The 15,063-nt window shown below is 35.3% G+C and overlaps 1 protein-coding gene across 4 annotated transcripts in view; it reads left to right on the top strand.

Annotated features, from left to right (window-relative positions):
• Positions 1-15,063, top strand: part of LOC105227067 (mucin-5AC) — a 39,128-nt gene that overhangs the window by 18,022 nt on the left and 6,043 nt on the right. Inside the window, exon 1 of one of the 4 annotated variants that reach the window (XM_029550535.2) lies at positions 12,373-14,861. The exons of the other annotated variants lie outside the window; for them this stretch is intronic. Coding sequence (XP_029406395.2) covers positions 14,820-14,861 — 42 coding nt within the window. The 5' untranslated portion in view covers positions 12,373-14,819. Of the gene's footprint in view, positions 1-12,372; positions 14,862-15,063 lie in introns of those variants that run through there. 4 annotated transcript variants of the gene reach the window in all.

Genomic DNA, 15,063 nt, shown 5'->3' on the forward strand with positions numbered 1-15,063 from the left:
TTCATGCTGTTAATTAGCTGCGTTCTAGGCTTGCTCAAATTAGACTTTGTGCGTTAGCTGTTATGCTTTTGATCTAGGAAGTCATAAGCAAGAGATAAGCAAGCAATGCTTCGTAAAGGCGCGCTTGAGTATATTTTTTTTAAATTCATGGAATTTATTTTAAGAATGTATAAACATATAACAATAAATAGATTTTTGGAACTTACTAGACGTATGTATATATATGCTTATTTAAATTACAGAACTGGAAACTGTGTGTTTGAAGATTTTGAATATTCCTTTTCAAAATTTTCTAACCTCAAAAATTCATATTTTTTTTTTTTTTTTTATAAATTGAATGAGATTTTTTAATGACAAAATTAGAAAAAGTGCATTTGAACTTTTAAAATTTCAATTTCTAAATTTTCTAACCTCAAAATTGCATACTTTTTCGATTGTTTATAAATTAAAAGCGATTTTTAATACTGGCTGGCATACTGGCTTAAACTCATAGTAAGTCCCTGTTTTAAATTTGGCAAAAGCGCGTTAAGCCAGTTTAGTGTAACTGTAAAGGTAGTCTCAAGCGTTTTGAAACTAATTTAATAAAAAATTATCGTTTCGTGTTAATATGTTTATGTAAACAAGTAATTTACAAATATTTTCCGATTTCTTTTTAAATTAATAATTCAATTTTTTTTTTAAATTAATAATTTCTGTTAATTATATAATCTAACCTCAAAAAAAATTATTCATCTAGCTGTTCGCTTTTACGCTAAAATTTTCAAGAGCGCATATTTTTACGTGACTTCTAATATTTTTTCTAAATTAAGCACAAATTAATCAAAAAAATCAATGCCTAGTCTTAAAATGTCCAAATAAAGCGCCAAAATAACGGCAAATTTCGCTTGAAAAGTTCATTTCTAATATATTAATATATACTAATGTATATACATATGTAAGTATATGCTATTGTATGCTTGCAAAAATTTTAAAATAATTCTTCCACATCGAATATAACGGCGAATTCGCGCTACTTTTGTTTATTTTTGCATTTTAAATTTAACGTTTAAAATGTTTAAATCGCTGCTTTTTGCGCACAACGAATCAGTCCATACAGTATATATGTACGTATGTATGTACATATGTATATCTATACGTATACATGTGTATGAAGAACGTAAACGCTGTGGTGTGGCGAATGAAAAGTCAGCGATTGACGTCATCGAACGCAATGCAAACACTTGTTTCGCCTCTAAGTAAGCGTGTGTGGGTACAAAAATACATACATATGTATGTCTACAACGAATATAAAAATACAAAAAATATTGTATTTGTGTGTGTGTGTACGTTGTATACGTAGGATTGCCTTTTAGCCGCTTATCACAACTGACTGTAGCCCATACGGCAAACGATTGATAAGCGCTTCTGCTCGGCTGCGTAGGCGTTAAAGCAGAGTTCTAAAATAATACAGTATAATGCCGCAATGACGATGGCAAATAATAATACAGCATTACAAAAGAACGTACCAGGAGGTGGTACATACATATTTACCGAAGCAGACTCATAGACAATTGTATGTGAATGTTTGTATGCACATGTCTGTATGTAGTTAGTAAATAACTCATGTCTCTAGTAAGCAGCTAATCATTGTCGATCGCTTAAAATTGCTAGTTGCTGATATCTTGATATCTTATCACTAAAAATTGCACCTAAACCTTCGTCTCTACGCTCAGCAACAAAATTAATCAGTTTTTTCTGTTTTTATGCGAAAAAAATGTACAGAATTATTGTCAAAAAAATATAAAAAACTATAAACAAAAATATATGAATACATATTAATTTTGTAAAATTAAAAATTATATAAAAAATATAAAGATTAAAAAGGCAAAAACAAAAAATATAAAAAAATTAAAACTGCAAAAAATAACAGAAAATTAAAAAAATACCATAATGTAAAAAATTATAAAACTTATACAGTAAAATAAAAGTAATAATCTCAAAAGAAAAATTAAAAACAAAATTTCTAAGTACTTATGTATAACATGTGTGTATGTATAAAAAAAATTTAAAAAAATAAAAAAAAATTTAAAAAATATAAAATGTATGTACATACATATTAAAATACAACCTCCAAACTCAAAAGAAAACAAAAAAATTAAAAACAAAATTTACTTTCAAAAGAACATCCAAAAAAATGTGTGCCATGCAAAACTACTCATATATAATTTTTACCTGCGACGACTCAAAAGATAACAGAATCCTAACGGTTTTTTTTTATTATGCAAATACACACACACCAAATAATCCGCACCTTTGTTGGCGAAAAGTACAAAAGCAACAGAAAACACATAGAAAATGGACGTCTTAAACAACAAGCAGGCACACATATACACACAAAAGCGTTGTTTCCTTGCCGCTTTTCTGCTTCTCACAAGCATAGCTATTACTTTACAGCGAACAAAAAAGAGCATTTGCATTAATGTACATGTCCTTTAACAGAAATTCAATTACAATAACTTTTTCCGCCAAACAGCACACACAGCAACCCTGCCTATAGATACCGTGTGCCTTTTCTTTGCCTCGCTGCGTATGTATGCATGTGTGTATCTCAGTCCCTTGGTCAAATAGCCTTTATGCGCCTCTGCCTATGTTGGTCACACAGCATTCTATGAATTGTGTACAGGTACTTATGTAGGTTAGGTCGCCGATAGTTAGATCAATAGGATCTACGTGTCCTTCATGCGTCGCTGTGCCTTTATAGCCATTTCGTAAATGTGTCTTAACGATTATTTCTCAATCGTCGACTGTAATTAGAATGTTTGCATGCGACAATACATTAATGTGTGCTATGAACGAAGAAAATTGTTCGACGAATTTTCAAGCAAAAATACCCGAAATGCAAAATGTATGCTATACGCTTTGGCTAATTTTCAATACAAATACAAATGTATGTATTTATATGAGTGTATGCATATGTTAAACGCTATATGTTTGTATTGGGTAGTGTAAATTTGCTGTTTATGCTATTTTGGTGCGTTTCCTTTGCTCTGCTATGCAGGCGCTATTTTCAGACATTTGCAATGAAAACTTCCAACAATATCAACCTTACAATATGCTGAGGACTATGAAATTTTTAGAAAATATTATATGTACATATGTACATATGTATTTATGCATGCAGTCGTTAGGCATTGCTGGTTCGTTTTATTGTATTTTATGGACAAAAACTGTGTAAATCCTATTTTTAAATATTTTTCTGGTTAAGGATAAATGTTTCTAACGGTATTTGTAGGTACATAATATTAAATATTTGACTGGCCCGTCACCTTTTAGCTATAAATATATAAATTTAATTATAAATATATAATTTAACACTACTAGTGAAGAGTAATTAATAGTGTTTAAAACAGGTAGGAGCTTCTATGACTTTATTAAGACATAAATTAATTATAAAAAGTAAATTTACCTCGATTGCGCTTGATTAGACCAAATGTGAACATACAAACCACTGATATAACTCTCTTACTTTGATAAAATTAAATATATATACAGACAACTGGTATAACTGGCATAAACTGGTATAATGAAATAGTTAACATACACGTATACTTTAAAGTATAACTTTCGCTTGGCTTTGAAGTAAAGCGAATCGAACAAGCAACTGGTATAACTCGCAAAAACTGGTATAGTCGAATTGTTAGCATAAACAAAGTACATACGCTGTAAAATGTTAAATTTCACTTTACTAACTCTGTTGTTGCTTTCGCACATCAAAATTTTGACAGGAGAGCAGTGCTGAAACGTATGAAAGAATTTAGTAGTTTTAATAACGAAATAATACTACCAATTACTATTAAAACTAATAATTACAGTTATTAAATATTTCTACATACATACACATGTCACCACGTCTCCTATTTGTCTTTAAAAATTAGGTCAGCAAGCACACATTTTATAAGAGCAAAGTGACGTCATACCTGAATTGCGCACGCACACACAACAATACCATAAAAATTTCGCTGCCTTTTATTGCTTTAAAGGCATTAATTTAATAGCAGCAAAGGTTGCAAGGGAATTCCCAACTATTTGTCTCTGACCCATAGACGCACTTGCTGTCAACAATGCATTGCGGCCAAAGCGTTTAAGGTACATGGCAATTATGGGCGTGAGTGCAATACACTTTTGCGCACATAAACAAAAATGCTCACACATACATACATACATACATTTGTATAGATATGTGCATGCCACGAGCCCATTCTTAACTCAAGCGTTTTAATGCTGCTAAGCTGTGTTGCACACACTTTGCGGTTGCCAGTTCAGTGACCACAATAATGCAAGCGCAACAAAAACTACAACAGCAACAAACATCTTCATATGATATGTGCATACAAGCAGGCAAACATATGTATGTATGCACATTTATGTTAACATACAGACATTAATTATATGTTGGCAGCGAGCAAGGGGTGCTGTCAAAAAGCATAAAGGCGCCTCGCCGCAAAGCATCACATCACACACATATACATACATATGTACATTCATATATGCATTTAAGAACATACATATGTATGTGTGTATGTTGGTTTAGTAGCTATTGTGGCATAAACCTAACTAACCAACAGCAAACAATTAAGCAAACAAAAGTCTGAGATTCGCCAATCAATAACACGAATAACAAGAACAACAGCAAGCACACATATGTATGTTTGTCGGAATTTCAATGTCAACCAGCTGAGCAGCGCGATATGGACGCTAGTCCGTTATTGTGTTGTCTGTCGGTCGATTTTCGCAGCTCATTAAGTGCATCATCATCGCTGATGCGCTTCTTTTAATGGCTTTTGCTCGACAAAGAATGCCACACACTTAAGTTCAGCGAGTATATAGCATTGACACATGAGTATGTATGTATGTATGTATGTGAAGCGCCAACAACAACAACATTGGTAACCTAATTAATGACACAAAATCAGCTGTTTTGGCGGCAATACTACTATGCGCGTATTCGTAGTAGTATTCCCGTGCTACGCTGTTGCATGTACACTTTTGTTGCAACAACTTTTTTCTACGGCTTGTTGCAGCATCCTCGCGAACTGTGGCACCCTAGGCACCACTTTGTTGTGTAAATTTGTGTAACGAAATTGTTGAGCAAAACGTGTGGCTTTTTCGTCAATGACTTGCTTGCAACAACATTTCACACCAAAGTTGCACAAATGATGCCCAGTACAAACAAAATACATGCATATGTTTGTAAATCGCGCCGCGTTGCATGTGCCTAGTAGAGTAGAACAGCAATAATTTAAAATGCAGCATTTATTTTTGTGTACTTTCGCATCTTGTCTATTGCCTAACGCATCTGTAACAACAAAAACTCATAGCAAACATTTATTTTATACTTTCCATTTTTAATGCGACCAAATTGTTGCATATTGTTGTTGTTGCCAAGCTACTTAGCTTAGTCGTTGTTGCAGCTGTTGACGCTTCGTGATGTTTTGCTGGCGTATTAATTATACATATGTATGTATGTGGGTATGTATATAGAAACAGCAGATACTTCATAAGGCTCCTCCAGCCATCAGCCTGCTACTCATACTTACCACATACTATGTAAGTACGCATTTCTACTGAAATTTCAAAGAATCTTCCAATTAAGCTCGCGCACACACACACATTAACTCTTAATGTTTTTAAAGCTTAAAATTTTATAAGCAACATTTTTCGAGGTTAGTTCCTCCTCCCCCTAAAAAAATCGCACAGAACTTACACCTTTGCTACATGAAAACGAGTATAGAAAGCATGCCACATTAGCCAAGGGTCTTCCGCACCAAAATCAACTTTCTAATATCAGAATCTGAGTTTGAATCTCGCGCCAACAACATTGCAGCGCTCAGAGCCTACAAGATCCACCACAAAAGTCGCGCTTACAGCTGGGCTTTTACTGCTGTGTAATTTCAACGCTGTTAACACTTTGACAATTACAGCTGCTGCAGCTAACGGTGCAAAAAAAGCGTACAAACTCAAAACATTTGCTGCTGCGCGTGTTGCATATATAACTATTATTATTATGGTAGCTTTCGCCGCCTAATTCTTCACATTGTTTTCATTTGTATTTTCTTTCATTTTTTCGCTTTTCGATTGTGTCGAGTGAAGTGGGACTTCATGGCCGTCACACAGATATATGTATGTGCCTATGTATGCGTGTATTTACGGTCGGCACAAATGAAGTGAAGCGCGTGTTGGAACGGCATTTGAAAAGATCCAATCAAAAGCGTAGACCAACGGGCCAGCAAGCAAAGCTATGAGACAGTGAAATAGCCAGCCAACCAAGCGAGTACTTTTCACAGCCAGTCAGTCAGTCCATCAGTCAACAGTAAAGTTGGTTGACAGCAACGACGAAAACCAAGACTTGAGTTGGCTTGACTTCGCTTTTGGCTTGGCATGGCATCGCCTTCGAATGCGTTTTCGAAGCGCACGAAAGCAAAGATGAAAACTTGACTGGCTAAGCAGGTTTGCGCCGATATGTTGACTATGTTGCCGTTGTTACCTTTTGGATTACTTTCTTGAATACGAGCAAGCTCGCGCTATACGAAGCAATGTTGTTTTGCTTAAACACTTAGTTGATGGTCCGTAAGCCAACAACATATCGCACTAGCCAGGCGTTGGCACAAAGACGTAGAGGCTGTAAAAGCATAAAGCAATAAAAATAAAAAATTATACAAGTGACGACGGCACTGGCAGCGCTGACTCGAGCAACAACTTGCTGCTGCGTGGCTTTCAAGTGTTTCGTGTTATAACTGTAGAGTTGAGCCGTGTCTATGGTAGTTTGTAGCACGGGCTTGGTTGTTTGCTGCTGCAAAACTTAGCTTTAAAAGCTGCATATTGCTGTTGTTGATTTTATATGGTGTTCGTTTTTTTGTGTAATATTGCTTCAGTTTGTTTCTTTTTTGAGCGCACATCGGAATTTGAAGGTAAAGTCAACAGCGACAGTAGACACTAACGCAGCGCATATGTACATAGAAATAGCATTTTATTGCGTACAGCTTAAGCGCGTACACACAGCGTGTTGGTCGCACACTGGTTTCTAGATGTTAACCAGCGCTCGGAACGAACTGATCAACTGATCGTTGCGCTACAAATACCAAAGCGAGCGCTGATTCAGCACTATGCAGTTAAGTATGTACGAGGTGGTATCAGGGCACTTAAGTCTTTTTGGACCGTTCGTGGCGACGTTGTGCTTGGCTGCGTCTTTGAGCTTTTACGGCCAGTTTTTATTGCTGTTTTGTTTAGGGTTTTTCTTTGGATACACCAGCTGCAGGCAGACAATTCTTAGCGGCACTATGGTGCCACCAAAACAAAGCTTATATGCTATTGTTGCTTGATTTTTTATTGCCGGCATTAATGCTGTTGGCAGCAAGCAACAACGTCTCGCCCTCAATTATGCCAAAGCCACCGCCGACAGCAGGCACTTCGCCAGCAGGAGAAATACTTATGTAATAAGCGTTTAAGCGTTGACCGAACGCTTTAAGAAGTTTTAGTTTTATCCGTGATTTTTAAGCGCTCCACGCGCTTACTCCATTTCTTGTGAGTTAATGTATGCAAGTTGCCGAAAAATCTGCTGTTAATACATTTTTGCAGCTTCTTAGTTACTTATAAATTTGAAAAATGTTCAAATATTTGCATTATTTCACTCTGTCGTTTTTTTACTAATTATACTGCAGCTTTTGTATATAGTACATTATAATTGACTTTTACTGCTGCCTAATGTTTGCCGATATTGATTTTTATAATTTCAACTGTTTACTATTTTGCTTCATTCCGTTATTTACTTCAAACGTAAACAAACGCTGCTCTTAACAATTAACAATCGGACCAAATCATTTAATGATGTGCCAGTGATTGCCGATAATCATTTTTACACACACACACACTTAAACGCATGTATTTACATTCCACTACTGAATTCATTAACTTTGTCATTCCGAAGGCAAGCACACATACATATGTATGTATGTTACCGGCGGCCGCACCGCAACATCTCCCATTCAACAACACTACTCATGCGTGTGTATGTAGAAATGTCTGTCTTGCTGCAAACACTTATATGCGCTGATGGGATTTCCTTAATTGCCACCACCTGTTTCGTCATCGTGCCATTTGTCTATGCTCTCTCTCAGTTTCGTTTTCAACAATGTGCTCATAAATTTAATCAGCTGTCAAAGTTGTGGTGCCTTGTCGTAGTTTGCTTTCCTGTTAAACATACAGACATTTGTCTACTTAAAATACATACTCGTACATATATTAATGCCGTTATTGAATTCACAATGTGATGCGTAACATTGGCAATGTCATTAACAATAACAGCTACGAGTCATATACATATGTACATATATGACAATATAAACAAACTATGACGTTTGACTTTTCTTAAACGGCCAACAGTAACAGCTGTTCTCTTGTTTATGCCTGTGCCACAAATTCGTTGAAAATATATAAAATTTTATTACCATAAATTAATGTGCGATTAATTAAGAGATTGTAGGCAAGCAGTCCGTCGCGATTTGAATTATTATTTAATTTTAATATTCGCAAAGCAGCAATGCCTGCAGTTGGCGTCGCGCAAGCACGTGCTTCTCAGGTTTTGTCTTGTTGCAGCTGAGCTACCGCCGGATTTTTTTTTTGTTTACTTTTATTTACGCGGCGAGAGTTGTCTGAGTTCTGTTTGTTTGTTTACTTCTTTTTAATTACATGACTTCATGCAGCGTTTTGCGGTTCTTATAAGTTTGGTAGGAATTATTTTACAAACTGTTACTGTTTTGCTTCTTCCATTTTGAGCTGTCAAAATTTTGTTTGCTAGAGGTGTGCATTCGTCACCTTTTATCATTTATTTAATGCCGATTAAATGCGTAATTGGTTAAATATACGAATAAAATTATGAAAACTATACTTTATTAAAGAAAAATATGTATGTATATGCTTTCATTGAAGTGTAGTATTATAACCACTATTTGATAAATTCATTAGGCACACATAATCAACTTTAAGTGCACAGACATTAGCTTGCTAAGAGCAAATAATGACAACGGCAATAGTTAGCAACACATTCCGGGTCAAAATGCACCTTAGACAAATATGTACTTACATATACATATGTACTTATATCACCTGCAACGTGTAGCTTGCAACTATTTAAATGTACTATTCTTCACATTTTTCTTGCCGCAAACTTTTCATGACTCAATGACAGCTTATTGCAGCATTTTACATACAATGTAATGACGTGCAAAATATTACTTATATCTTTACACTATTTCAGCCCTTTACTTTTCAACACTTTTGTATTTTTATTTACTTTTGTTTTATTTCGCTTGAATTTACAAGCGTTGCCATCGCGCTTACTTGCGACGGCGCAGAGACAACCCAAACCCTTTCAATACATCATTTCTTGTTTGTGCTCGATTCAATCCTCTTTTATCGCCGCTGCGTTATGACAAATTTATGCAACGACCTTCAAAAGATTTGACGTCTGCGCCGGTGTGTCTCTCTCGCCGACGTTAACTTAAAGGCGCAAGATAGTCATTATAATTGGTGTGAGAATTATTTATTTTCTTTATTTTTAAATACTATGGCTCTTCGTCAACGCTTTTGTCTTGATTGCGCCATCATGCGCCACTGGTGCAATTTGTAGTTTGTGCACTTCCTTTTTTCGCATAGTTTCCCAACTAGTCATGTTGTTGAATTTTACATTGTCTTTGTCGCCGTTGCTTTTTGTTTAACAAAAACAAGAAAGAAAAAACACTTGTGGCCATACATACTTACATATTTATATAAAGTGTAGTGAACGTGCTTAAGAGCTTCATTTGAGAGTGGGAGAGCATGCAATTGCTGTGTAGGTGCCTGAACGTGTGTGTGTGCTTGTGTAAGTGAAGAGCGAGATTTCGCTTCCTTTAATTACATTTTTCTTTCCGGGTTATTGACTTGGTCGCTGCGCTCACAACTAGCGCCCACACAACATTCATTGACAAAAATGAAAGTGTTGCAAACAATGTTGAGAATAACAACAATTACTACAACAATATGTATGTAACAACTAGATTTTTGAGCGTGATTTGGTAGACAGAAAACAGTTGTAAATATAATATAATCGACCAAAGTACGGCGATTTTTTGGCAGACAAAGTTTAAGGTACATGCTTCAGTACATACTCGTACATACATTTGTAAATATGTATGTAAAGCTTGTGCCAAAAAGTCATAAAAATATTAATTTATATTGTGACGCGTCAGTTTTTTAACTTTTTTCGGTCAACTCACTGTGTGGCGAAACGCGCGGATGTAGTAAGCATTGGTCTGAGTAGCAGTTATTAATGAAGCTGCTTTTTGGTTTGTATGTTTTTCTGACGCTAAACGCCGATTAGGTAGGCACCTTTTTCCTTGCTTATAAACCATTCATAAAATTTGCGGCTTAAATTCTTTTTTTTTTTCTTTGCGCTCGCACACTTCAAGCAACACGAAGTTTTCATGCACACATATATTATTATCTACTAATATTTTGTGGTTTAATTTGCATTGTTTACTTTTGTGCCGCTTTGCCATGCCTTAGCGATGCAGAACTTGTCACTTGTTTAAGGAAATTCATTCATCCCCGACAATACTTGTTTTCAATACAACAAAAGCAATTGAAGTTTTAGAAACAAAAATATGTACATACATATACATATGTATGTACATATGTACGTATATATTTCTTTTACTATTGTGCATTTTACTATTGTTCATGTATTTTTGTGTATGTGTGACAGCGCGTAAAGCTACCCTTGAAAATTGTACAATTTTTGTTTTATTATTGCACTTACTGAAACGGGATGCATGCCGAGATGACTGCAAAGATAATAGCTGAGGGTGGGTGATGCTGCTCGTACGAAAGCGTTGGGAGTGTGTGTGACGTCGTAGTAAGTGCAGAACACGTGCGCCAAAAATTGCTTTTTATTGTGCTCTCAGTGCTTGGTGCTACGGTGGCGCCTACGCTTTTGATAGCTACTTGCGTGCGCCCCCATACATACATACATATGGTATATGTAAGCTATTATTATTCTTATTTTTTTTTGTAGTCGCGTGAATATGCGCGCCGGTGATGTCTGGTCGTGCAGCAATAAATCAGCGTGAATCAGGATGACAGCCACATAAAGATGTACATATAGACATGCATACTGGTGCATAGTCACATTTGTTGCATGCATATGTATATGTATGTATGTACATATGTGTATGTTTGTATGTATTAAAGAGAATTCCGCAATGTCATCAGCGTCTTCAACTGCGTTTATTTCAGGCTCATTTTATTTTCGCAAGACTTATTCATGCTCCATACATATACTACGTACATATATGTATATATAAACTTAAACTTATAGCAGAAATTAAGAATTTCATTGGGCTGACTCGGCCACAGTTGCTCTGGAAATTGTGGAACCGCCACGAGCTGTGGGTAAACCCTTATTACAAAATCACTTAGAACTCTGTAGTCTTCTCATGGCAAGCAAAAAGTCGCCAGCGATTCGCAATAAACGCTGTGACTCAGCAATGACGCATATCAGGCGGTGGCGAAGAAATAAATACAAATAAAAACCGCGAAACAAAAAGCACAAATATTGAGAAATAGTATGAGAAAGAACTTCAAGTGAAGCAAATAAACGATGTTTATACATACATATGTACATATTTATACGAGTATGTACATACATACATATAAACACGCGAAGGTGTGCACAAGAATGTCGAAACGGATGAGGAATTGTGTGGAGAAATAATCGGGTGTGAAGGGAATAAATACAACAGCATACAATGGAGAATAAAACAAAAATATATAAAAATTAAACGAAAATATAAAAATAAGTAATACGTAAATAAAAAATATAAAAATAAAAAATATTGAAAAATTATAAAAACAAAATATATAAATATTAAAAATATATAACTAAAAGTATTAAAAAAATAAATAAAACATTCAAAAAATAAAAATTAAAATAAAACAGCAAAATACAAGTCAAATGTTCATAAATTTTCATTGAAGAAATCAATTAATTTTATTAATAACTTTACATTAAAGTTTATATAATAAATGAGATATAAATAAAACAATATTATTAAAAAAATAAAAACATTACAAACAATATAAAAAGAGTTTTGTATAATTTATAAAATTAAATAATAGTTATTTGATTAGATATTAATATTTTAAATAACTAATTTTGTATGGATATAATTTCTAATATTTGCAATAAAAATAAATGCTCTTGCAATTAAAAAAAAAATAAAATAACAAAAAAAGTTTTATAAACAATATCACAATGGTATAAGGAATTAAAAAAGAAATAAAATTTAAAATAAATTTAAAAAAATATGTATTTATGTACCTAATAATATCAAATACTTTTTAAGCACATAAAAAATAGTATTAAAAAAACAAAAACTAAAAATAAAAACAAAAAATACTTAAAACTAAATCAAAAATGTGTCATAAAAATAAATAAATAAAATATAAATCAATATAATTTTAAAATTTCAAATGTATTTTGCATAATACAATATATAAACTATTAGCTCTAGCATTTTCTACCAACAACCTAAATCAGCGCCAAATACTTGTATAAATCCACACTAATCACTTCCCACTGGCAACAACACTAAAACTAAATACAGCAATTGTGTTAATGCACTCCGCAGTGACATCGAAACAAACCTCGACCCAAAAGTCGCAAAGGCACCAAAGAAAAAAGTAAACAAATGACGAGTAGCAAAGTATTTATGTACATACTTATGTATGTATGTATGTTCGTTAGTTAGCCAACAAACTAAGTGCAGGCAACAACAATGAGTTCAAACGCTAAGGAACGCTTAGCCGCACCCACCCACTAGCGAGCATAAATGTACAAACTTTAATACAGATGCAACCACACCTCAGCAACACTTGGCTAAAGGTCTCATTTTGTATGTATGTAAGTATTTTGGGGAACGACGCACCACAGTAAACACAAAATATATGTATGTATGTAAAAATAATAGAAAAATGTGCATACATACATGCACAGAAAAAGTCTCAATAACTAAAATATACTACACACTTTTAACTTCAACAACGTTGCCGCCGTCACTGCTATCGTCTTCGCCATTGAGAATACACCAAGTAAACAAGAAATGCTTCGAAAAGAATCAAGCACGCACATATGAACACATACCCACACACATGCGCAAGAAATGTAGCATTCTAAAAAACAGGAAAAGAAAAACTGAAAATAAATTCGAGTAAATTTCGAATAGCAGCAGCAGCTATCAACAATAGCAACAAGGCAATGCAAAGCAAAGCAAACGAAAATGGAGCGTGGGCACCACACCAGCAGCGGCTATATGTATGTAGTTGGCGTTGGCGCTGCAAATTGAACCTGAAAATAAACCAAGAAACGACTGTTGGCGAGAGAAATTTTTCTATGTCAGCAGCAATGACTACATGCTTGAGTCATAACACATACAAACATACATTTGTACATGTATGCATGCGTTCATATGAATATGCATACTGTTGCTGTGCGATCATGCCACTTATAGCGCGCTGTTGTGAGACCGGCAATAATATAGCCTACATATGTATGTATGTATGTATGTATATATATGTATGATGATTTTGCTGAGAAAGCATTGGTGCGTCGAGGCAAAATTATCAGATCAACACTCTCGAAATTGCAGCTTTTAGAATATCGCATTAATATTTACATACTTATGACCTTCAGTAAAGCTACAAGAGCAAATTTCAAATTCAAAAATTATATTTTAAAATTACAATTTTTGAAACTAATTTGTGAACTAAATTTAATAAATTTAAAAGCTTTGTCGACTTTGTGTTGCCAGTACAAACACTCTCTACAAAAGCCACCAAATGCTGCAAAAAAGTCCCAAAAAAGCTCCAAAAAGCTTTTCTTCACTGCGCCGCTCTAAGAACACATCAAACTATTTGGAATATTTTGAATTTAAAGTAAGCTGAAAATGCAGCATTTACTTCCCCTTCTGCATAACAATTACAGCTGAGCGTTGAAGAACACACTCCAGCTGTTCGCAACATATTGTCAAGCACAAGCAGGCCTACATACTCACCGACATGCATACATATGTGTATTGTACATACAAACATACTGTATATTCTTATAAGTAATATCGACATATGGAGTCGACGCACAAGCACTTCAGCTGCACAATTCCAAACACACAAACAGACTTAAGCAATGACAAGGCAAATGCTTTCCGCTGTAATCCACAGCAGCGACAACGATGAGGGCGGCAAGAACGTCATACATGCCGGCGTGTACCCTCTTCAACATTTCCAGAATGCATGCTTAAGTACGACGACGTACCGCAGCACTGCACGGACGGGTCGTTCGCTCCATAAACACACATACATTTGTATGTACATACATACATCGGTACACATTTGTTTGCGTCTGTCAGTCTTCCTTATTTTGGGTTTCATTCATTTCATTTCGGGTTTCATGGAAGCGCACAAGCAACCGACCAACCGTTCAACGTGCAACATCAATGCCGCCACCATTACCACCACCACCACTATTACCAAAAAGGGAACGTACAGACCGAGCGCACCGAACGAAAAACACATTTATAAATATCAGATGCCAGCCGCCAGTGCGTCGCATTTCGTATAAATGCAACCAGACGCGCGCATTCATTTCTACGACGGAAGGACGGTGGGAGCGGCGGCAACGGCAACGAGGAACGTTGGTTGTGAGGCACGGCGACGTTAAAATAATTTTCTAAAAATATACGAAGTATACCAACATGCAGGCAGGCAAGCAAACGGCCAGCAGCAGACAGAATAAGGTAGGGAGCGTACGCTGAAAAGCAGAATACTTTGCGCTGGCAGGCAAGCAGATACACGACAGTAGACGACGCACATTGCAACGGCAGTTGTTTTTCTTATTTGTTGTTGTTATTGTTTTGTTATGCAGCGGCTTGCGTAGAGTCGTGTCGAGTCGAGCGGAGGCCACAGCGCATATGACAATTTAGCAAGCACCGGCAAAAT

This window comes from Bactrocera dorsalis, chromosome 2, assembly GCF_023373825.1.
Source record: "Bactrocera dorsalis isolate Fly_Bdor chromosome 2, ASM2337382v1, whole genome shotgun sequence".
Lineage (NCBI taxonomy): Eukaryota > Metazoa > Arthropoda > Insecta > Diptera > Tephritidae > Bactrocera > Bactrocera dorsalis.